At 41.8% G+C, this 26,395-nt stretch overlaps 1 protein-coding gene and 1 long non-coding RNA gene across 3 annotated transcripts in view; one reads left to right on the plus strand and one right to left on the minus strand.

Moving 5' to 3' along the window:
• Nucleotides 1–5,535, plus strand: part of LOC133505608 (uncharacterized) — a 33,892-nt gene extending 28,357 nt beyond the window's left edge. For both annotated transcript variants that reach the window (XR_009796300.1, XR_009796301.1), the window contains exon 3: nt 4,996–5,535. This is a non-coding gene — a long non-coding RNA (uncharacterized LOC133505608). The remainder of the gene's footprint in view (nt 1–4,995) is intronic.
• The window catches only part of inpp4b (inositol polyphosphate-4-phosphatase type II B), a 181,196-nt gene that overhangs the window by 135,533 nt on the left and 19,268 nt on the right, over nt 1–26,395 (minus strand). Inside the window, 2 exon segments of the mRNA XM_061828785.1 lie at nt 8,842–8,958; nt 17,960–18,078. Coding sequence (XP_061684769.1) covers nt 8,842–8,958; nt 17,960–18,078 — 236 coding nt within the window.

The following is a 26,395-nucleotide window of genomic DNA, read 5'->3' on the forward strand; positions in this document are numbered from 1 at the left end:
CAAACTTACCTATAGAAGAAAACATCAATTTATAATAGCTCAAAAAAGTAACAAATGCTGGCCGCAATGGCTTTTATTCCAAAACCCTTGTGGGGTAAGAACAAATATCTTGTCGTGAATAGCGAACCGCGAAAAGTGGCACTTTCACACTATTTGACATTTCATGACAGCTTTATGCCAATTATGATACGTCCTCTTCGTCACGCTTTTGATGGGAAAACCCTCAGAAGCCCCCGAAGCGAAAAACAGCATCGCCGTTGCCGAACGAGGCCGGCAGCTAATAGGTTTGTGCCGACGAGGAGCAGAGCCGTCATTAGCCAGCTTTCAAGCCTCTGGACGCAATGCGCAAATAATCACTCCCGCTCGCTTTTAACGTGAAAACACCTCCGCTTCACTCAGTAGAGGGTTTGACACCTTGTAATTGTAATGTTGCTTATAAGGACAAGTGCTGTCGACCTGACCTAAAGTGAACCCAATGTTATCGCGCGGTGGAGAACAGGCTGTTGTATAAACTCCAATCAACAACAACAAAAAAACAATACACAGCTGTTTATTTCTAAAAATGAGTGTCTTCATGTACCGAACAGCATTATTGTTGCCCATTTCGAGTCATTCCGTTTATTTCTACCAGTAGGCGGTTATCTTTAAGAACTGTTGGAAGGGAACAATTGGATTAATTTAAAGACGTTTATTTATGCGGCTTTCACTTTGTCGCTTATTTCGAGTCAGTCTGTGCAAGGAGCTGGTTTTGCTTCAGAATTGCTCAGAGGGGCAGGACCACATTCATTTTTAGATGCCTGTGAATAAACAAGTGGCTGCGGGATTTTACTTTGTGACTTATTATAAAATGTTCCGTTTATGTCTATTGGGCAAGGAGCTGATCACCTTTAAGAACTTTAGTTAGGAATCATTGGTTTAAAGATGCGTGTACCTCACCAAGCATCTGTGGGCTACTCTATTGTCAATTATTCAGAGGTGTTCTGTTTAACTCCGTCGTGCAAGGAGACGGACTCGAATATCGCCATCGCACTCGCAAATCTGCAGTCGAGCACGGAAAATCACGCGCGTTAAATTAGTTACAAGTAGAAACACATAGCGATTGAAAGACGACGCTTATTTTGTGTAGTCTTGACCAATGGTCCCTCGAAGCTGCGCCACGGCGCAATTGCGCACTTGCCGCACACACTCAGCGCACATGAAAACCGATCCAGCGCAACGAACCACAGCCTGACATCTTTTTTTTTTTTTTTTTTTTCAAATACGGAAGCACATGGTCTTTAACAATGAGTTGCTGCTCAGCCTACTTCTACTTCCTAGTTTACCTGACACCGCCCCCCTCCGCTCTTAAAGGGGTGCACTCATAATTACAAACAAAACACACATCTGTAACTTTATAGCTGAGGGCATGACTGGTGGACCACGCCTGTAACTTTATATCTGCGGGCATGACTGACCACACCTGTACATTTTTCATATGTGAGTGTAAAATGTCTGTGCAAGATCAAGTATGGGTGTTAAACTCAAGTCACAGGGATCAGACGCAGCACTCCCACATTATTTTTGTGGCCCCTGAAAAACAAATCATGTGGGTCGACTTCACGTTTGAGGTGCTCATTCATTTATATGGGTTCACTCATTACAATATGGCCTGGGACAAAAATGAGTTTGACGCCTACGAGTTTATACATTGTGTCTGGGCAGTTTCTTTTAATTTCTATTATACAAAGAGGCGGCCATCTTTAAGAATGTTTGCAAGAGGAAAAACATGGACATTTTTACTAATGTGAAAATTCCATTTAAGTAATGTAACCAAGTATTGGCATGTTGTAACGTGAAAATACTGCGTACAATCAGATTCATTTGAATAATGGGGTTTTCTTTTTTGCTTAACAAGAGTTGTTCTGTTTATTTCTATTGTGCAAGCATGCACTTATAGATAATTAGATAGATAAAGATAATTACATTCATTCATAGAGATAACTGTGCTAGAGTTTGAAGGACACGTCAAAGTTTTACTACTTTAAGTGGGAGTTATTGTAGCTCTAAATGAGCAAGTCGCCTGACTGTGTGTTTGTCAGCTTCAGGGCAAAGTACAGTAGCATGAAGAGACTGCAGCGAGCGTCACTCAACAACCCAAAAAAGCCACAAAGCCACAGTCTAAAAAAACGGGGAACAGCACCAACATGGCAGAACATGAACCGGGGAGCAGAATGTGCTGCTACCGTTTGGTTGTGGACCACCGTAAATTAGTTTTATGGTTTGGTTCCATCCAAAATCTAATTCTTTTGGTTTTGTGTTTCTCTTTACAGCAAACTTCAACTGTGCCAAACTTCGGCTTGTTGTGAAGTATTTTCAAACCATCTAACGCTCGTAACAAAATCTTTTGTTTTGCAACGTACGACAAAAAAAAAAATTTGACGTTTGAAATTTCTAAGGCAAGGTTCCACTGTACCCAATGGAAAATTGACAGTAAAAATCTATTTCAACTTTTGTATTTATGTAAATGTTTTCAGAGTTCTACTTAGTATTGTACTTTTTATGGAGTACAGGAGTTGACTCAGCCCTTGTAATTTTTTACTGGATTTTTATCAGTAGTGTGAGCACTTTTGTCACCTCTGTTGCCAGGCAACCTCTAACGAGAAAACACCTTCAAGTGCTTTTCTTGTCTTTCGCTCCAAAAGCCTGCAAACCGCAGAAATCACTAATCAAATTGGACTCCATTTTTTGAAGCTAAGAGCTTCAGATGCACCCGAAAAGGCGGAGAGGACTCCGGCCCCTCCCGAGCTTGCTAAGAGCACCGTTCTGAAGGAAAGCGCCGCGTTCTGCATGGATGAGGCGCTTGACAGAGTGACAGCGCTGAGAGAAAAATGGCACTCCAAAGCATGGCAGTGAATGATGGTGTGAAATATAGGGATTATTTTAAAATGACGGGGCTAATACGATTTATGGGGGGGGGGGGGATAAATCCGTGCGGTGGGGGGGGGGGGGGAGCCAGGTGTTTGAGTAGCGGGATCTCCACAGTATTTTCAAGGAAGCTGTTGAAAAGAGCCCTGCTTACTTTTATTTTGTTCCGTTTATTTCTACTGTGCAAGGCTATTATCATCTCTTTTGTAATGAAACGGACGTTGCATTAAAGGACGTTTCTGATGGTGTGAACATTAGCACTTCCCCCCCAAAAAATAGCAATTTATGCTTGTTTTCTGATGACATATTTGATTTTATCATTTGGGTCGAAAACTGTGTGAGCCTGCACATTTCCTTATAAAACTAGTACATGTTCTACGGCGTAATTGAAATTACATTGAAAGACTGGATGGTTGTTTTTATTTAGACAATAAATGAAAATAGTGAGGTTAGAGACCTTTCAGATCAGGTGTTTTGTTCAAATCGATGGTTGTATTGCATCATTGCAGATTCATTTCAGTCTACATAAAAGTTTAGTCAGCTCGTTGTACTGATTGGTACGCTGACGCTTTGGGAAAATGACATAACACAGGTGTTTGCTTTTGTAAAGTTGGAAGCTTTTTGCACAGGTGGCGTCGAGTGACTGTGGTCGACACAGCCAGTCAGTGTTGTGTTTGTGCCATTTTCCTCAATTGTACAGTGATAAATTAGCAATTTTTAGCACATTAAATTAGAAATTAAATGAAATTTCATGATCCTGTTGTGTTAATGTTAGTGTGCAATGGTATATGATAGCAATAAGGTATTATACTTGACTACTGTAATGGTCTTCTGATTGGACTCCCAAAAAATAAAGTGTATTAAACAGCTGCAGCTCATTCAGAATGCTGCAGCTCGCGTTCTGGCCAAAACAAAGCGGTCAGAGCATATAACGCCAATCCTAAAGTCCTTGCACTGGCTTACAATCAGCTTTAGAACAGATTTTGAAGTTCTGCTACTGGTCTATAAATCACTAAATAATTTAGGTCCTGAATACATGAAAGAAATGCATATGGAATACAAACCCAGCAGAGCTCTGGGATCGACTGACTCAGGTCAAATTGTGGGGCGCCGAGTCCAACGCAAACGAGGTGAAGCAGCATTTAGCGATTATGCTGCACACAAATGGAATACGTTGCCCACAGAGTTGACGTCAGCCCCAAGTGTGAATATTTTTAAATCCAGGTTGAAAACTCTTCTTTTTTTACATCCTTTTTAGAATATCTACTTTTTGATCACATTACTTGCACTGCATGCGATTTTAACTGTCTTTTTTTTAATATTTTGTTGGTCATTTTTATTGTTTTTATCCCATTTTAAGTGTTTTAACTCTTTGTTTTCAAATGCATTTAATCATGTAAAGCACATTGAATTACCTCATGTATGAAATGCGTTATAGAAATACATTTGCTTCACTTTTCTGATACAAACTTGAACAAAGTGATGTTTGTAAACTCAACCAAGATGGTGTTTTTGTTCCGTTTCTTTAAAAAAATTGTCATTTTGGAGGTGGGGATTTAATAAGCTACTAAGCCACTGTATTCAAATATGACAACTGCCACTTTGTAGCCTATAGTACCGTATGTTCCTTTCTCCACACCGACTACGCCGCCAATTTGGGCTACAGTTCTGTCGCTGACATCACACCAAGACATGGCGGCGTATCGATTTTGGCCGATGAAAAAGCGGAGACGCCAGGGGAAAAAGCGGCAATCCCGCGGCAATTAGTTATGTACCGATTGCTCCAAAATGGATTGATCTGATTGGAAACGACTGGCAGTTTCGTTTTCTTGAGGAAAAAATCTAGAAAGAGAACTCGTTAATGAAATGTACACCATCTGGACTCTTATATGTGTGTAAATAATACGTTACGTTTATGTTGCAAAGCTGTGCTTGAGCGAACATTTTTTCGTGCCAGGTAACAGCAAATGAAGAAGAACTTTTTTTCCGGAATATTCTGAGTTGGTTTGTCTATTCTGTATTTTCTTTCAATGGCAGTGATTTTTATCTAGTTATTTTTTTGTAGTTTTAAATTGTTGTCCGACCTCCTAGCACCAACCTGTGAGGAATCTGAGCGCAGAAAAGAGGAAACGCCCACGTCCGCGACGTGTTGAGTCACCTAGCCTGCCGCTAAATGTAGCGGAGCCTCCGGTGGGGACTGGCAGCGGCGGATAAGACGCGCACTCAGGAAGGAGTCGGAGAAACAATGGAGGATGGATACGGTGCGGAGCTCACATGGGTGTTGTTCCGCATGAATATTCAATGGCGCCTAAGAATACACCATTGTGCTCTCGTTATGAAGAAACGAACTTCAGCAAAGAAGGAGGGGGGGGGGGGTTCCTGCTACTCCATTTAACGCAAATTCAAAACTTCATTGCATCAGACAGGTAAACTACTGATGGAATTAATACTAAATCACGTCTATGTTGCTAGGCCGTTTTTGAGTGATCGTACCATGCCTGTCATGACATTGTAGATTATTTTCATTGTTTAGTTTCCATTGTGCAAAGTGGCGGTTATTAATAAACATCACATGCCATTCACAGTGTCCTGTCTAGGTCGCACGCCGCCTCCGCTTGAACGACCGTAACGCTGCCCTTCCGTTTATTTCTGTTGTACAAGTTTGTAAGTATTGGATTCTTAAATATTCCAAAGCATTTATAGTCAATACTAGATCATATGGCTAAAACAACGTTTCTTGCTTTGACATTGTAGATTAATTAGATTTGGGATTTTTATTCTAATCATGCTGGGATGTTTATTTCTACTGGGCAAATGGGTCGTTCTTGTTCATTAAATGTGGAGTCGGAAGGGCAATAAACGTCATCTCTAAGTTGAGCGCCCGTCCATCAATTAATTTATTCATTCGTCCATCCATTTTCTTAGACGCGTATCCTCACAAGGGTTTCGGGGAGTGCTGGAGCCCATCCCAGCTGTCAACGGGCAAGAGGTGGGGTACATATTGAACTGGTTGCCGGCCAATCGCAGGGCACATGGAGACAAACAGCCACACTCACAATCACACCTAGGGACAATTTAGAGTGTCCGATTAATGTTGCATGTTTTGGGATGTGGGACGAGACCGGAGTGCCTGGAGAAAACCCACGCAGGCACGGGGAGAACATGCACACTACACAAAAAAAGGTCCGGGATCGAACCCGGGACCTCAGATTTGTGAGGCCAATGCTTTCCAGCTGATCCAACGTCCTGCCTCGATGAATTTAAATCATTGTGAATTTCTTTCATGCAAGGTGGCAGTTATCCTTCGTGATTATCAACTGCCACATCACGTCTAACGTCACGTGGCTGCGCTTGAGCGGACGCAATCGCGGACTTTGACATTGTAGATTCTTTCGAGTAGGTCCCACCCGGTCGTAAACGGCACTCCATGTTTCACATAAATCAATAACCCATATGAAATTAAATAATGTGAAATAAATTATAATAATGGTAAAATATGGAATACATAAAAAGGTGATGAATTAGTATAGCAAGTAAATAATAATGATTTAAATAAAGAAATTAAATGAAAAAATAATTGTTGCCCACTTTGTTCCACCTGTAAAATGTTTTTTTTTTTTATTAGCAAATTTGTATCTATACTGGATGTGTGCTAGTAACAGACATTGATAACATAGAAATGCCTAAAATTTGCAGGGCAATTTTCATTTATTTTTTAAAAACGTATTACGCCCAACAATTCACAGAGTGTTATTCAACATGTCCATATTTTAATGGTACTGTTTACGTCTCGCGTAATGAAAATGGGACACGCTCCAGCTATAATACACGGTCAGACGGGCGTACGGATTTTTTAATTTAGAAGGCAGGGAAAGCATAGCTCCATCTACTTTTAATACACAATACTTTTGTACAATGGTACAAAGCTGACATTTGTTTGTTTCAAAGTACAACAACCAGCGTACAATGTGTGTTCCATGAAGCCTAAACGTGATTCATTCCACTCCACGGTCTTCTAATGGACTCCTTACTCACCATAAAGCCCATAAATGTTTCATTGTAACTTATGGCAAATTAAGATTGCGGTGCCCGGGGATCAACGGAGACGCTCCATTTATATCGGGAACGCGCAGCCGGCTCATAACGTCTGTCTGAAAATGTGCGAATACCAAGGTTTAAGAATTCCCTCTCTTGTTCTTTTTGACATTCCCATTGATGTGCCCCCGGTTGACGGTCTCGAGGGAAGAGCAGCGGGAGGCATTCTTTTCAAAAATGTAAGTCGAAAGGTCTGAAAGTGACTAGTATGAATTATGGAAGTCGTGACACATGACCTTTTTTGAACCCGGGAATCTGTTGGACGCATTCCAGCGTGATGAAACTGAACGTGGGGGGGGGGGGGGGGGGTGAGAAAACACGCAAGAGCTATTGCTTTGAATAACAAATGGTAGGCTCCTGTCAACTTACATCATACATTGTATACCAAGACATGAAAGTGAAAATACTTCCTTATAGAGCTCATGCACCTACGTCACGTGACTGGCCATATTGACGGTCTAGCAAAGCATTCTTCAACGCTAAGTCGGTTGGAGACCGCACGAAAACATGTCTTATAGCACGACGCCCAGAGTTTTGTCCGATACTGTTAATTTAAGTGATAATAAACGAAGGTAAGTGGAAAAATGAGAGTCACTTGGCATAGAGGAAACATATTTAATGCCGAAGTCAATGTTTTCGCCGATTAGAAAGTGGACTGTTAACCTGATTCCGCTTGCCTTGGAAAACTGGATCGACACATGCATCTGGTGAGTAAATCGTCGAGATTTACACGGAAGAGTTTGAAAGCTTAGAAAAGTATGGACGCGTACGAATACTTCGTTGCTGGATCTGTTCTCAATCGATCCCACATCATGATGTACCCACAGATTTTTTTCATTACAAATACCAATATTTAAATAAATGACCCCTGGTGTTACACAAACTAGCATTTATTAACTATCACTGGAAAAAAATGTAGCCTCCGTACACGGAGGCGTATTGCTGCCACACGCTTACCTCCGTAAACAGACTAGATTTTTTTTTTTTTTAAATACGCATTGTTCTCAAATGAGTCAATTTGGCGTTATAAATACTTCTTGATCATTTGAGATTGAAAAGAATAATTCCTACCTGAAATGATCACTACACAGGCGCTACACATTTAGTTGGGCGCCATCCATCATGTGAATGATCTCTATACACTTCTCATTTTTTCAATACAAATATTTAATAATAAATAAATGACCCCTGGTTTTACACAAACTTACGTTCATTAACTATGATTGGGAAAAAATTTTAGGACAGGGAGTCGTCTCCTCCGTATACGGAAGCGTATTGCGGCCACACTCACACACACACACCTCCGTAAACCTCTCAGTGACTGTGTTTTTTTAAATACGCATTGTTCTCAAATGAGTCAACTTGGCAATATAAATACTTCTTGGTTATTTGAGATTGAGAAGAATAATTCCTACCTGAAATGAAGTGATCACGACACAGTCGTGTGTATTTGGTTGGTCACCGTCCATCACGTTTAATTGCCGAAATCCATCGATTTTTTTTCTGGTCTTTTTATCTAGTATTCTATAGAATGATCTCTTTCAAGAACTGTCTCGTCTATTGTGCCAACCAAAAGCTTAACCAGTCTCGGGCATTTTGAATATTCTGCTCTGGTTCAATGTCTCCCACAATGTCGAGCGGATCTGTTTGACCGGCATTGTGGCGCCGTGAAAATGTTGACGTCACGTGCACAAGCTCTATTCGTCATTCAAGTCACAGAGGATCTGAACCACTTCCTTCTTCCCCAGAAACAAAAACGGTACAATCCCACTGTTTCACGCCAGCTTTCCATACACTAGGAAGTAGGCAGCTAGCCAGTAACATACAATGACGTCTACTTACGACTTCTTGCCGTTTGTCCTTTACATCATACACAGTAAGCTTGACGAGCGTCTCCGGCGTGGCGGTACAGTCCGAGGGGAAAGTGACCCCAGTCAGAAAGCACGGGTCTTTATTTGCCTGTCGGGACGGGAAAGCAAAACGTGGATGAGAATTCAGAATGTGCAAATCGCGTACGCTAACCTAGAGCAAAACATGCTAATGAACAGGCAGGAAGCCAAAAAAAAATGAGACACACAATGGGAGTCGTTTGGCAGGCCGGGCCAGCCAACAGCTGGGATCAGTCGTTCCTCAACAGGAGGAGATAGAGATGTCCCCGGCGGGGCCTCCTCGGAGCGCTGGCACGGATGCCAGGAACAAAAATGTTGACAGGTACGTTGGCACGCCGAAGCCGAACCACCCATGCCCACTGGCGTTTGGTTTTTAAACGCGCCGTGGGGCCGACATGCTGGCCATCGCCTCTCTGACTGCGACTAGCTATTAATAATGTGTGTGTCTTCTAATTTTAGGACCTTCCTCCAAATAAAATCAGCTAAAAGTGGAGTTCAAACACAACAACAACAACAACAATACTGCTCCTGTACCAGAGTAGTTATACTGGTAAATTGCAACAGAAAGTGAAACTTCATTTTCCCGGCACTTAGAAATCAACAATGGCAATAAATAAACCACAAGAAATCCTTTTTAACTCTGGTCCTGATAAACAAAAATTCATGTACCTGTACCTATTAATCAGAAGCACCCGTTTACTGCTGCTGTTGGCCATTAAAGCAAAGATTGAGGCAAATCTCCTCTCGCTCGTGAGTCATAAATATCAAAATCAAAGAATCAAAAAAATGCAAAGCAATCCTGATTAAAAAAAAAAAAGTTGAATCTGTGCTTACAATGCAGACAAATACTGTAATCTGATCTTCTTCTTCTTTTCCTTTCGGCTTGTCCCGTTAGGGGTCGCCACAGCGTGTCATCTTTTGCCATCTTAGCCTATCTCCTGCATCTTCCTCTCTAACCCCAACTGCCCTCATGTCTTCCCTCACCACATCCATAAACCTTCTCTTTGGTCTTCCTCTCGCTCTTTTGCCTGGGAGCGCCATCCTCAGCATCCTTCTACCAATATACTCACTCTCTCTCTCGCCTCTGAACATGTCCAAACCATCGAAGTCTGCTCTCTCGAATCTTGTCTCCAAAACATCCAGCTTTGGCTGTCCCTCTAATGAGCTCATTTCTAATCCTATCCAACCTGCTCACTCCGAGCGAGAACCTCAACATCTTCATTTCTGCCACCTCCAGTTCAGCTTCCTGTTGTTTCTTCAGTGCCACCGTCTCTAATCCGTACATCATGGCCGGCCTCACCACTGTTTTGTAAACTTTGCCCTTCATCCTAGCAGACACTCTTCTGTCACATAACACACCAGACACCTTTCGCCAGCTGTTCCAACCTGCTTGGACCCGTTTCTTCACTTCCTGACCACACTCTCCATTGCTCTGTATTGTTGACCCCAAGTATTTGAAGTCGTCGACCCTCGCTATCTCTTCTCCCTGTAGCCTCACTTTTCCCCCTCCACTTTTCTCATTCACGCACATATATTCTGTTTTACTTCGGCTAATCTTCATTCCTCTCCTTTCCAGTGCATGTCTCCATCTTTCCAATTGTTCCTCTGCATGCTCCCTGCTTTCACTGCATATAACAATATCATCTGCGAACATCATTCCAGTCTAACCTCATCTGTCAGCCTATCCATTACCACTGCAAATAGGAAGGGGCTCAGAGCTGATCCCTGATGCAGTCCCACCTGCACCTTAAATTCCTCTGTCACACCTAAGGCACACCTCACCATTGTTCTGCTGCCATCATACATGTCCTGTACTATTTTAACATAGTTCTCTGCCACACCAGACTTACGCATGCAGTACCACAGTTCCTCTCTTGGTACTCTGTCATAGGCTTTCTATAGGTCCACAAAGACGCAATGTAGCTCCTTCTGACCTTCTCTGTACTTTTCCACGAGCATCCTCAAGGCAAATAATGCATCTGTGGTACTATTTCTAGGCATGAAACCATACTGTTGCTCGCAGATACTTACTTCTGTCCTGAGTCTAGCCTCCACTACTCTTTCCCATAACTTCGTTGTGTGGCTCATCAACTTTATTCCTCTATAGTTCCCAGAGCTCTGAACATCCCCTTTGTTCTTAAAAATGGGAACTAGAACACTTTTCCTCCATTCTTCAGGCATCTTTTCGCCCGCTAGTATTCTGTTGAATAAGTTGGTCAAAAACTCCACAACCATCTCTCCAAATTGCTTCCATACCTCTACCGGTATGTCATCAGGACCAACTGCCTTTCCATTTTTCATCCTTTGTAGTGCCTTTCTGACTTCCCCCTTAGTAATCATTTCCACTTCCTGGTCCTTCACTCTTGCCTCTTCAACTCTTCCTTCTCTCTCATTTTCTTCATTCATCAACTTCTCAAAGTATTCTTTCCATCTATTTAGTACACTACCGGCACCAGTCAACACATTTCCATCTCTATCCTTAATCACCCTGACCTGCTGCACATCCTTCCCATCTCTATCCCTCTGTCTGGCCAACCTGTAGAGATCCTTTTCTCCTTCTTTCGTGTCCAACCTGGTGTACATGTCTTCATATGCCTCTTGTTTAGCCTTTGCCACCTCTACCTTTACCCTACGTCGCATCTCGATGTACTCCTTTCGCCTCTCCTCAGTCCTCTCAGTATCCCACTTCTTCTTCGCTAATCTCTTTCCTTGTATGACTCCCTGTATTTTGGGGTTCCACCACCAAGTCTCCTTCTCCCCTTTCCTACCAGATGACACACCAAGTACTCTCCTGCCTGTCTCTCTGATCACCTTGGCTGTCGTCGTCCAGTCTTCCGGGAGCTTCGGTTGTCCATCGAGAGCCTGTCTCACCTCTTTCCGGAAGGCCGCACAACATTCTTCCTTTCTCAGCTTCCACCACATGGTTCTCTGCTCTACCTTTGTCTTCTTAATCTTCCTACCCACCACCAGAGTCATCCTACACACTACCATCCTATGCTGTCGAGCTACACTCTCCCCTACCACTACTTTACAGTCAGTAACCTCCTTCAGATTACATCGTCTGCACAAAATATAATCTACCTGCGTGGTTCTACCTCTGCTCTTGTAGGTCACTATGTGTTCCTCCCTCTTCTGGAAATAAGTGTTCACTACAGCCATCTCCATCCTTTTTGCAAAGTCCACCACCATCTGCCCTTCAAAGTTCCTTTCCTGGATGCCGTACTTACCCATCACTTCTTCATCGCCCCTGTTTCCTTTACCAATATGTCCATTACAATCTGCACCAATCACAACTCTCTCGCTGTCTGGGATGCTCAGAACTACTTCATCTAGTTCCTTCCAGAATTTCTCTTTCAACTCTAGGTCACATCCTACCTGTGGTGCATAGCCGCTAACCACATTATACATAACACCCTCAATTTCAAATTTTAGTCTCATCACTCGATCTGATACTCTTTTCACCTCCAAGACATTCTTAGCCAGCTCTTCCTTTAAAATAACCCCTACTCCATTTCTCTTCCCATCTACTCCGTGGTAGAATAATTTAAACCCTGCTCCCAAACTTCTAGCCTTACTACCTTTCCACCTGCTCTCTTGGATACACAGAATATCAACCTTTCTCCTAATCATCATGTCAACCAACTCCTGTGCTTTTCCTGTCATAGTCCCAACATTCAAAGTCCCTACACTCAGTTGTAGGCTCTGTGCATTCCTCTTTTTCTTCTGACGCTGGATCCGTTTCCTCCTCTTCTTTGTCTTCGACCCACAGTAGCTGAATTTCCCCCGACGCCCTGCAGGTTAGCAGTGCCTGGGGCGGGCGTTGTTAACCCGGGCCACGACCGATCCGGTATGGGATTCTTTAGATGAACGCTCATATTGTTTGGCAGTTTTTACGCCGGATGCCCTTCCTGACGCAACCCTCTGCATTTATCCGGGCTTGGGACCGGCCTACAGATTGCACTGGTTTGTGCCCCCATAGGGCTGCATTAAATACTGTAATCTGATATTTCCTTGTAAATTGTTAACGATAACGACCTTCTTGCACAACAGAAAAGAAATAACCTGCTGTCAAATATTCCAGAACCCTCCTCCAAATGAAATCATAGAAAACTGACTTTTAAAAGCAATAATTATAATCCTGTACCGGTGTGGACATGATTTTCACCAGGAAAAGAGAGCAGCTTTGTTTTTGTTTTTCCCCCTATTTCGACTAATTCAAAGCATTTTCAGTGTTGACATTGGGTGCTTCCTCTTCCTCCGCCGGGCGTCTCCAGGCGGCAGTCCTCTTGGGTGGGGGGCGGGGGCGGGTGGGGGTGGTGGAGGTTCAGAGACTTTACTAATGACTCGCATTCAGACGGACTGGCGGACAAATCCAATAGAAAGTCTGTCACGCCCTTGAATGTAAACAAAATACGAAAAGGACAAAAATGTTGCCAAATGCGGGTGAGATGATGTGTCATCAGTATACAACAAAGTGTGCTCATACTTGACCTTGCCGTGAGCAATCGACAGAACAATCTCACATTCGGAAGCTCTTGTAGAGTTTGCCGTCGTATATCAACAACAGCGGGAAGCAGCCGAGGCGCATGTTGACATTTATGAAAACGTTTCCATTTATCTCTTCAATCCCTCTAGGATGGCGGGAGAGGTGGTGTCCAAACATTTTGGATTCATCCTTGGTTTTCGTGAAATCAACATTAGCTGAAATTGGTCTTGTTAGTGCCTCGCGAATTATTAATGACGGCTGTCACCTTGCCCAATAGAAGTGTGGTCTGGTGCCTTGAGATACAAGTGAGCCGATTTGTGTTTTTCGAGATATGAGGCATCATTCGTCAACATTTTTTTTCTTTGCTATGACTTGCGAGTGCAAACTTGACATCTGAGCCCTGCAAAAACACAAAATCTTAACCTTGTAAATTGATCTTATTTCTAGTCTTACTTGCATCTTACTGTCCGCATTTTAAGACTCTTCATCACGTTTTTTCATCAATTTTCAGCAAGACAAGACTTTTAAGCATTCTATGAAGTAAATACATACGACAGGGAGTCCTCGTTCTACGACTGAGATCCGTTCCTAGAGTAGCGACTCGACTCGAATTTCGACGTAAGTCGGATTACACCATTAAAGTCAGAATTTACATCAAAATACTTTGTATAAAAAAACAAATACATTGAAATAAACAAGATGATGTACTTTTCATTACTGCTGAGAGGTGGATGGAGAAGAACAAGAAGGGGAGGCCGTGCTTAGCTACTGCGAAGGAACCTGGTCCTGAATCCTCTCCATCTCGACAAGTATTAAAGAACCTTGTTTTGTGATCATTGTAGCCGATACAGGAATGGAACCCTTCACATGTGCTAAAATACGGGCTTTATCTTTAATAATTGTCACCACGGTCGACTGACTGAAGCCTTGGTGGTGTTGCTGTCTCTCCTCTCTCCAGTCTTTTTATGATCTTGAGCTTCGTTTCCATGGTAATGAATTTTTCTTCTGGCTGTAGAAGCATTGCTCAAAGACAAAGTTTTCTTCTTTGGGGCCATAATATCTAAAAAAAGGAGGGCAAAAAATGCAAATATACACAAACGCGGACAAGCATTAGCCAGACAAAATGGCGGACGGGGGACGGGCATTGTAAAGTCGAAACATCTTAGGTCGAGACCGCCTTAACTCGAGGAGTCCCTGTAGTTCCATTGGATGATTTTTTTTTTCTCTGATTTATTTAAAAGAATCAAACAACGTGGCGTTAAAAAAATGCCTGCCGGTTTAATGCTAGCGTAGGATAGAAAAGGAAAAGTCTACCGCTTTCCAGTTAGCCATCAAATTTGTCCTAAAAAGTCCACCGCCAGCTCTGCAATACCATCACAGAATAAGTGCAATGTGCTCATCCCTACATGTTCATGCAAACTTGCAGAAAAAGCTCTCTGCTAGTCAACTGATTCGCGCCATCGGCCAAATTCCTCTCACCGGTTAGTCATCAAAACTGCCGCCGTGCACAATAGAAAATGATCAAAGTGACTAGAAATGATTCACAGAGGCCAAAAAGTCCGTGACATATGTTTGGTCCCACGAACGCTTTCACGTGCGCGCGCTCTCACACGTTCTCGCACAAACACACACACATATTCTCACTAATAAGCATACACTCAATAACACACACACACACGCACAGAATCTGGCACCGTGAGGTCTCATTCAAGCTTACCAGCATGTTTGGCAGCCTCGGCGGCGTGCGACTCTCAGTGCTGCTGATGGGCTGAGATGAGCTCAAGTGCTAAGTCCAGCATGCACACGCACAAAACACACACCAGCTGGTCGTACAGGCGGTCAACACAGACACACACACACACACACACACTCGATGATTTCTTGGCCGTTTAAGGTCGCAAACCTCTGCGGAATGGCCAATTTGGCCCATTTAGTGGGTGTGTATGAGTGTGTGTGTGTATGTGTTTGTTTACCACCGTTTTAGTCCCTCCCTTGGCCACTTATAATTATTATACACACACACACACACACACGCAAGACAGAGGGCAAGGCATGAAAGGCCGTTTTATCTTCTGGCCTGATGTCAAATCTTCTTCGCCTTCCTGCGGTGCACAAATGTGATTTTCCCGCAGACATATTAGCGGGCTTGCTGCAGCGAGAAAAAGAGGGTCCGTGCGTGTAAACTAAAAGGAAACTGATGCAAATGTGCAAAAAGTTAACAAGGCCGAGTGCGCGCGGATCTCATGGAAATTTTACAGTTTGGGGATTGGGGGTGCTTTGACAATTTTTTTTTCATTGGAACATTTCCATTACAAGACATGCTCGGCGTGAACGAAAACGATGTCCCGCTTTAATACAGCGGAAGCTTCGAAGTGGGCCGTCCAGCAAATATGCCGTTCGGGCAAAAGTCGTAATTAGAACCAGACGGGAGGGAATACGATTTGCTTTTGCGTGCGCAACATGCACAGATCCGCATTGACTGAGCGGCAAAAAAATAAACATACCTGATGTTAATGAAAACGAGTTACTGATTTAATATTGTGTGACATATTTAAAATGAATGTTTGATTAGGCTTCTGCTAGAATGTAAATAATGTGACAAAATGCCCACTAGAATATCAGAACTTTTATTTGGGGTAATCAGAGGCACTTGAAATGGAGGCAGGTGGCTAATGATTTTCAATTACCACAAGTTTGCACTATAAGATGTCAGACAATTCAGACAAAGCCCTGTTTAATAAGAAATCGGTGTCGCGGAAGTAAGGTGCATCTCAATAAATTGGAATACCGGAGGAGAGTTCAATGCATTTTGGCATTGAGATTCCAAAAGTGAAACTGATTACAAATTCATTCATCAGAGGAAAAATACTTTGCAGAAGCTCGGTTTCGGCCTCATTTTCGTTAAAAAAAAAAAAAAAAAAAATCGTAATGTATTCACGTAGTTCAGGTTCATTTGGGAAAAAAATATCAATTAATATCCCTAATTGGAGGGAAAGTAATACAGTGCCATCTGCAGGACCAGGTGGGGCACTACTTTTCCCGTCCTTCATACCATTCCAAGACAAGTTGTGTTTACGTTCCAGACCAAACAAGCGCAGCTCATCCTAACAACACTCAACTTCTCGAAGCGACTGAACACTTTAGTGTTGCCTTAGATCTTACTGGCTAATAACCTAGCGTTTGATGAAAAGCGCAAGCGGACCTACCCTGCCTTGACGTCCAAAGCAGTCCATACTGTCTTGTCTGCAAGTCCTCCACACTCGCAGCCATGAAGTCCAAAGGGCACTGAGAAGAGTGTCTGCAGAGCGAGCACTCAGTATCCTACCACATCCTGTCTTTCCAGCAGCGCACGTGCACACACACACACACACACACACACACCGACGCATAGACTGGAATTATGTTCTCGGTAATCCACTAAAACAACCGTCTCATTCAAAGCTGCGTTACGGCTGTTCCCCCCCCCCCCCCCTCCTGTCAAGGGATCATGTGTGTGTAAAAGGAGGAGTGTTTCAAGAGCGAGCCAGCTGCTCCCCGGTGTAGACACACTGTCGAGCTTGCCGGGATAAAAAAGTAGCAGTCCATTGGCACTCTCACCACACGCCGTGAACACTCACTGGCTCAATGTTTCTGTCCTGTCCTGCGGTATTACCTACCAGTCACATTGGCTCCCTCACATTCTGTAGTACGGCCTGACTCGATACCCCCGTCCTGTCCGTTTTGTCCTATTTGCTGCATGGTGTATGGACTTCCTCACAAGGTGAAGCACTGCCCGGCCCTGGTTTTGTCCTGTCCCGTCCTGTTCTATTTACTATTTGTCACAACTTTCTCACAGGGTGCTGTAGCACATAGTCTCAATTCTTCAGTCCTGCCTGGTTCTTTTTGTGCTACTCGTCACACTGACTTTCTCAAGGTGTAGCACTATCTGGGTGACTATCTGTCCTGTCCTATTCGACCTGCATCACATCATCTTCCTCAAAGGGTAAACTGGCTCAATGTTTCTCTCCTGTCCAATCCTCTTTTGTCAAATGCATGGCACAGAACAGGAACTTTTTGCTACTTATCATAGGAATACGCAGCACAGCTTGGCTCCTGTCCAGTCAAACATGTCCTTTTACTCACTTTTTGTCCTATTTGACCGACATCACATTAACTGCTGGGTTGTCTCCTTTTGCCATCCTCTTGTGTTGAGCACATACCACAGGGCGGGTCCTTTTGCTAATCATCACATGGATTCTTCACAGGAAGTAGGATGCATTATTTCAATGCTCCGGTGCTGTCGTGTCCCATCCTGTCATATTTGCCACATTGACTTCCTCACTGCGTGTCGTTTACATCCACTCAGTGTGTGTGGCGCTGCTCTGCTCAATTCTGATGTTCTGTCCTGTCCCATTCTGTCGTATTTGCTACACATCATGTAACCTTTCTCAAAGCGTGGACCACTGCCTGGCTCAATGATCCTGTCCTATTTGCCATGTCGACTTCCTCAGCGAGTGTTGCACTGCTTGGTTAAGTAGTCCTGTCCTGTCAGGAATTGTAAACCACGACACAACATCAGCAGCGACAATGTGTTGTGTTTCCTTACCTCAACTATCTCCGTGCAGGAATGGGAGACCAGGTGATCTTTATGAGGGTCTGCCACAGCGACGTGGACCACCGTGTTGGGTGTCCTGTCTCGGTCTGGGGTCACCAGGTCATTGCATGCTTTGTAGTGGGGAGAGAGACAAAATCATGTTACTTATATAGGGCTAGTATATACTGTATCTTTCCGTAAATTAGGTTTTAATGTGTGTTGTGATACTATTTCTGCATTTGTTATTGATTGAACCAAGTTTTAAGTCACTCGAAAGAAAGTCTGCGTGTCTGTATTTGAATTTATAACCTTGGACTCAGTGTGCAATTTTATATATGAAAGCCCTTGTGCTGACTATTGATTTGTGGACTGATCTACGACCAAATGAAATAAACTAAAGATCGCTCTTTCGCCATTACGTCATCGTACAAGAATGAATTGACAGAATTACGGCTGACAGAAATCTCTGGACAAGCGCTTTAACGTGAGTTATGAGTACCTTCGGTTTGTTGCAAAAGGTTTTTTGTGTCACAGTTCTCATCACTTTTTCGCTTTTGCCATCGTTGGTTCCCTTCTAGGAGGCAAAGTTCAACGAAACCCAAAACACACTAGTGGGGTGAGTCCTTAAATTGCTCAAGGAGCTTAAAACTTACAAGATATACAGGGACAAAATATTAATTTTGTTTTGCTGTATCTATTTTTATATTTATGAAAAAAAAATAACTTTTTGGGGTGAAAATAATTTTACTTCTCAAAGTATATTCTTTTTTTCTCAACTCAATTAAGTGGCTTTTGAACTTTAAAAGAAATACAGATTTAAAAAAAAAAACACACTTTTTGTCTAAAAATATGTTTCTGGGAATATATACTGCTTCCATGAATGCATACATTTTTCCCAAGAAATATATTTTACTTTCTGAACAGACAACTTTATTCTTTATTATGTAAAAACTTTTTTCCCTTAAAAAAAAACAACTTTTCCCTCTGAATTGAGAAAAATATACCAATTCTTACCTAAAATAAAAAAAAAAGTTTCAATAATTTTTTTTTTTTTTTCATGAAAACATTTTTTTATTTCAAAAGATTTAGCCTTATTTTAATGACTCCTATTGTTTTTTTTTCTTTTGAGTGTGGGCCCAGTATCCATTTGGACAAAACACAGTCAACAGAAGAGTAATAAAATTGGATTACATCGGATTTTCACAAGAACAGAGTGCCCTGCAGTGAAGTAATACATTTTTTTAGGCTGTCCCTCATCCCTGTAAGCCTTTAATTTCAAAGTACCAGATATCAAATGTCGCTGGAGGCGAACAGGGACCCAAGCGCTATCACGACGGAAATGATACAATCACAAATGAATGAAAAACTTGAATATTCTTTGTTCTTGAAGTTACTCTTTTCTATTGGGCACGTACTTTAAAACTTTGCCTTGACCCAGAACACACCAAAGTGATATTCTTCTCAAAAATCATTTTATCTGCATTAGTAGTATGGATTAACAGATTGATGGAGGGATTGGTTGATTGATTGAAATCTAATTATTTTTACTGAACTTCAAAGGATCGTATATCAGTAATTATTTTTTCCTTCTTTATGGCAGTAACAGTAAATATGACAAAAGTGTGACAATAACAATGCAACTGTAAATTGATATGACCACAAAAATCAGTAATGATTGGACTTTGTTGCTAGTAAATAATTTTCTTGAAAATATGCAACTTTTTTAAATATAGTACGATTTGCAAAAAATTTCAGTATAAGGTATGTCTTTTTTTTTAATTAAAAAGAACAGTTTTTCACAAATTCTACTTTTATGTGGATTGTTTCAACTGCAGCATATACTTTTTCTTGTTAAAATATACCAAAAAGTTTTTTACTTTTTCAAAACTATTAGTCTTTCCTTGACTTAAAAAACCACAATTTCTTAAAAATATGTTACTTTTTTTCACCAGAAAAAAAGGATTTTCTTCATTAAAATGGATTCGACAATCCAGCATTCCATCCATTTTCCAGGCCGCTTATGCTCACAAGGGTCAGGGGAGTGCCGGAGCCTATCCCAGGTAACTTTGATGAAAGGCAGACTATACCCTGAACTGGTCGCCAGTCAGTCGCAGGGCACGTAGACACCATCTCATGCTGCCTTCATTTTTGTGCAAAATACGATCGTTTGCAAAAACATTTATTCCTCTGAAAAATACATAAATAACATCACAGTAGTACAGGAATCATAACAATAGGTTTGATTGAGGCATTCAGATTATTGCTATACACACAAGTCCCTGTGAAGAAAATACATCTATATATGTATATCTAAAAATTTCAGTGAGAAATTATTTGAGTCATAGTGAAGTTAAAACAGTGGGACTCTTTTGTCTTTTTAATTCGCGTTGCTGACACAATGGAGGCGAACGGTATGTCAAAATATACGTTGGTTGTTGTCGTTGTACCTTTTCAGCTTGTCCCGTCAGGGGTCGCCGCAGCATGTCAGTCGCCGAGCTTAACAAACAAATCAGGCCTTTGTTGCGCTCAGAATGGAGGCTAATGAGCTAAACACAACACCATCATTTAAAACTTGGGGGGGGGGGACGCTTGAAGCTATCCGATTTAGTCCACATGAGATAAGGCAATCAATCACAAAGACTGGAACGACGCTTGTACCGTAAAAAGCGACCCCATGTTATGCTCGACCCCGTGACATTCTGTTGAAATCTTATCGCGTGAATGCGTGTTATGACTGATGCGGGCGAATGCTACCTAACGCGGGAACCGCCACGCTCGTGCCTGAAAGGATTAAAAGAAATGAAACAAATGGGACTATACGATGACGGTGGACTGCGCTTTGAAGTGAAAGTCAATTACGGGCTGCCGCAGTCCGCTCTCCTCCCAGGTCAGTTTTTTTAATTACGTACTACTGCAGTACGTGAAACCTAATACCTTGAATTAATTGGGCAATAAAAATGAGACAATCATCCACGTCGCAAAACAGTCTGCTTTAACTAATAAATACCACACAAACAACTACGTGTCTCCATGCTTTTCATGTAAATGTCACCGAGTGGGAAAAGTATGTGACTGGTGGACTTCTGCGTTGTGTAGTTTTAAAGACCATGTCGTGACACGGGGTTCGTCTCAGAGGCAATCTCCATTTATTTGACACGAACAAGGCGAAGCAAAAACTTTGTAGTGTATGTAGCATCAAGCTAGGAGCAAAACGTCCATTGTCGAAACAAAGGAAATACCCAACATATTAACGAACATACCTGGAGTGAACAAGACGAAACAAACACTTTGTAGTATATGTAGCATCAAGCTAGGACCTGGACAAAGGAAATAAATATATTATCCGCTGTACATTCTACAAAGTGCGAATATCCCTCAAACACGGTGTACCTTACCAAAACGTACATCGTCGAAAAGGGGATGGGTGAAGAGTGTCGCGGTAATTATTACGGGAGGGTGTGTCCCCTCTAAGTGTACGTGGGGTTGCAAGGCTTAATTACAACAGTCCACTCAGGGTTAATGTCAGCCATTTTGTGTGATTACAAACATAAACTAAACATATATACTTTTAACTCTGTCACAAGTATTACAAGTATTTGTTTCTTTTATGTTTGTAATCACACAAAATTTGTAAATAGTTGCCTGACATACTAACCCTGAGGGGAATGTTGTAATTAGGCCTTGCAACCCCACGTACACTTAAGAGGAATAAATACCGACCGTCTTCACCCCTCATCTTTTTGCCGATGTATGTTGTGAGAACTTACATCGTGGCTGAGGAGTATTCGCACTTCGTAGTACGTATAGAGGATAATATATTTGTTACACTTGTCTGGGTCCTAGCTTGACGCTACAGATACTACAAAAGTGTTTGTTTCGCCTTGTTCATGTCAGCTGTGTCAAATAAATGGAGACTGCCTCCGAGACGGACCCTGTGTCACCACATGGACTTTAAGACTACAGAACCCAGAAGTCCACTGATAACACATGCACTTGGCTCATAACGACTTCTCTAAGATTGAATTGGAGGAAGGAATTAACCAACAGAGATGTAACGAGATTAAGGTTGCTCGCACAAAATATTTTATTTGAAGGTGTATTCTATCAATAATTCAGATTTTTTTTTTTTAACACAACATGCGTATGATGCTGACAGCAAAATTAGGCACCAACGACACTACAGTTTTTTTCCGTAATGCAATTAATGATGATTGTACTGTAGAATCTCATACATCCGCCAAGACAAAAAGACAAAAGAGAGAAGTAAAAACAAGATCAAGGTTCGTTTGATTAGTCAGGCTTCCTCGATGAGGACGCGGGTCTGTGGCTTTGTTGGCCGTAATGAGACAAAGTGAAGGCGATCTGTTGATGAGAAATTTACATTTGAAGAACTGAAGCTGAACACATCCTATTGAGATGATTTTTTTTTTTCCATTTATTGGGAGTGACAAACGCAGAAGCTTCCAAGTTCTTATTTGTGTGTCCTACGAGTTTTTAATTAGTATCCCTGCTGATGGAAATATTCCTAAAGTGACTCAAAAATGCTTTGAGAGTCTCTGTAGCACTCACGGTGAAATGGGATTAAAAATAAATAAATAGATAAATAAATAATATATATATATATATATATATATATATATTTTTTTTTTTTTTTCCCCCCCAAGATTAAATCCATTCCGTTTATGAAGAGTTGGCACAGGGGATTAACAGTGTAAAAAAAACCATGTATTGTATAGAATAGATAGATAAAACTGAATGAGATGAAATAGGCATAGAAATGTAATGTAATTCAAACACAATATGTACTAATATTAAACAAAATGTTACGGAGCATGCATATGCACTCATTTTAGATGAGAAGAAGCGCTATCTGGAAGAGGTCCAGAAATAAAATTGTGTTCTCTGCATAACGGGGTTGTACCTATGGATTAATAGCAAATCGTGCTCATTTCTGAACAGCATACTTAAAGGTCAAGTGTCATGCCATGATATTGTAATGAAAAATACATATAACATTATTCACTTCAATGTCCATACGAAAAAATAAATATGCACATCATCCGTACGCAAAGTTGCGGAAGTTTCATTCCACATCCTTGTGGTAGCCATATTGCCTGCATCGTCTGTTCATTACGTCACACCGGGACATTGGGCACTGTGCCACCTACTATGGGACATGGAAGCTCTTTTCAAAGAAGAGAATATCTCACAATCGAGTGAAGTGACCGGGGCAATATTGCCCTATCGTTTCAAACCATATTTAGATGCTATGCGGACCACTTCTAACAACAGACTCCCAGACAGTATGTATGAGCCAGCCCGACCGAAGCCGTGCCTCGTCTGCGGCGGACGAGGTGCCGCCGGAGCCGTGCCAGATTTAGCGCCTCTAACTTACATGCGTGGATCTTTTGTAACCGTTTTTCACGACGAGCCGGGTCTTTTTGAAAAGTATGAAGAATGAATTCATCCTCCTGAGTGTTCGAACAATATCCAGCAATACAACGAGGCGCATTTTGGCTAACACGAAGGAACAAAGAGCTACCTTCCAGCAGGTAAAACTAGTAGAAACATACAAGACCACTTGAGTGCGCATCTGCAACTAACGTCACTTCCTGGTTCTTCTCAAAAACAAATCCCTCGAGAGGATTTTCAGGAGTGACAAAAAGCCATATACATCAAAATCATGTTGTGTGGTGAAAAAACGGATGGGTCCATTCCTTTTTTTTTTTCATCAATAACATACTAAAATCATGCATTTCAAGACAGTGGACCTTTAATTGTAAAGTAGAATAGCACTCAATTGTGCACAAACTTCAGCGAGGGACTGACAATTCTAAATATGTCTGACTTGAGGTGTACTTTTCCAAATCTGTAGGTGACAGTCACGTGTACTGTATTAAGGGTTGAACAGACTCGTGGACGAGTCAACTTTACTGCTCCACATCTACATTTGAAGCTCGCAGTCAACGGATTGCTAATAAATTGTTTTCGCCATCTTGTCTTCTAACCTGACAATTTAATTAGATTTCAGACTCGCTCCTCTGCTACCGTTTCTGGTGAAAGACAATTCCGCTCGACTACAACGCTCGATACAGAATTGAAGTGACCAGCCAACAACGTGACCGGGTGATGTAGTGGGTTGTTTTCACGTTGTGTCACTCGTTGTGGTGCCTCGAGTGGTGGCCATTTTTGATCCCTGAGCTCCATTACTCATACATACACAAGGTGGACGACATTATGTTTATAACTACATTTATTGAAGACACGACTGACTGCACATCAAGCCCAGACTGACTACTAGGCTAACTGGCATACACACATCATGGGACTCGGGACTGTGTCAAAAAAAATGTGACGTCAGTGAAAACAACCCGTTGGCAGTTAGCTCGCCTTAGTCCAGTTAGCGCTGTTCTTGAAAGATTCGTACCAAGACAGCGGCATGAAGAAAAGCTCCATCTACTTCACCAAAATGTTGTCTAAGAATGCACAGACGATAAAAGTACAGGAAAAAATTGACTTTTACGCCAATCGCAAAAATAAATACTTTTCAATAACTAGTTGAGACAGTTTGCCCCTGGGGAGGTACGTTCAAGTTTGAAGCTTAGGTTACCAGATTTCCTTTTATTGTTATTGGCATATAAACACAGCAAAATTGCATGTGCCCCCTCCCCGTAAAAACTACAACAATCAATGCGTGCGCACCATCTGCAACCATGGCAAACACACAAAATATGATCTATCCGCACTTAAAGGGGGTTGGTTAAAAATATATAAACATGCAATCATCTTTGTGTCCTGATAAGAGCAGGCAATAGAAAGTTATCCAAAAATAAATCAAGATTCCTTTCCACGACATATATAAATTTGCTGGTGACCTTGATGTACGTTGATGATTCAGAGTGAATGGCTTTTAGAATTTATTTTTTTTTTTTTTTTGGGCTAAATCTTGTAGTGTGTGATCTAATTTATGTCTATCGCTTCCCTGGGGGGGGGGGGGGGGGGCAAAAGAGTGTAAAGGTGAAGACTGGGGTTAAAAGTGTCTGGACTGATGGTCCTGACTTTAATTTGATAACCGGTGTTGGCATCCAACGACTTTTTCTGCAGTTCTTACAACTCTCTGTCGTGCTTTTTTTTTTTTTTTTGTCCACAACAGAGCAGCCTGCTTCCCATGACGTGATGCGGTATGTTAAAATGCTTTCAACGGCAGAGCGCTAAAAGGAGTCTCTTACAGAGGTTGTTAAAATCCCGAGGAAGTGAATACGTTGCCAGGCCTTCTTAACAGTGGCCTGTGGTATTTGTACTACAGGAGAGTGTGTCTGTGAAGTATATCCCAAGAAATTTACAACTGTGGACTATTTCCATACGGTCACCATTGATGGAAACCGGGGATGGCTCAGCTCTGCGTTTCCTATCGTCCGATATAAGGCTGTAACGACACAGTTTCACATTGTAAGACAGCAACACCCTCTATGATTTACGATCAATACAAAAAAATAAAAATAAATCCATTTTGTGTCACATCAGCTACAAAAGGGAATATAAAGGGGAAATCCAGTGCTTGCATCAACAGCGTATCTAACGGGTCATGTAATATGTACACTATTTTGACAATGTGATGTTAAATCCTCCCTCATTTAATAGTGTACACGTCACATACGCCCACGTGGATCATGTGACTCACGAAAATGGCAGTGCCCCTGAAAATTTGTAATGGTCCAGAAAAATCTTCTCAAAACACTATTAAATGAGAGAGGAATTGTCATTCCATTGTCAAAATAGGGTACATATGACATGACCTATTGGTTACACTGTTCATGCAAAGCACTGGATTTCTCCTTTAAATCTGTTTGTTCATTTGACATACACGCAGAATTACTTACTACGTAATTTGAACCAGTGATGATTTGGAGATGCTTTCACGATTGCCTTTTAAACGGCATACGCTTGTGTCTACTGCATGTGCGCGCAGACGTATTAATATTTGCATGCTTCAACAAGAATGCCTAAGCACTATAAAGCCTTGAGGACTTTGAGGGATGTACAGCTGCTTGAGAAAAATAAAGTAAACCATTTCCGCATGGGCACTCTACTGAAGCTACTCAACAAGTACAAAGGAATGACTCTTTGAGATACGATGCGGACAGTAGACGATCTATTCACTGGTTTGAAGTTGAGGGAGGTACGAGAGGACTTCAGGAGATGTGCAATATCTTGAGAGAGAAAAAAATGTAGAAAAAGCAGTTCAAATGAGTTTAGGTGGAAAAGTCTATCCACACATGGAAAATTAATTACATTTGGAGTTATCATGCTCAAAATGTATTAATTAAGCAGCTGTACAAGTGTGAGGCGTGCCTCCCTCGCGGGCTTGCTGGAGGGGCTTCGTGTGATTCAAAGCAGCTTGAGAAAAATAAAGGAAGAGAAAAGAAATCACATTTAACTGAAGTAAAA

Source organism: Syngnathoides biaculeatus, chromosome 9 (assembly GCF_019802595.1).
Source record: "Syngnathoides biaculeatus isolate LvHL_M chromosome 9, ASM1980259v1, whole genome shotgun sequence".
Lineage (NCBI taxonomy): Eukaryota > Metazoa > Chordata > Actinopteri > Syngnathiformes > Syngnathidae > Syngnathoides > Syngnathoides biaculeatus.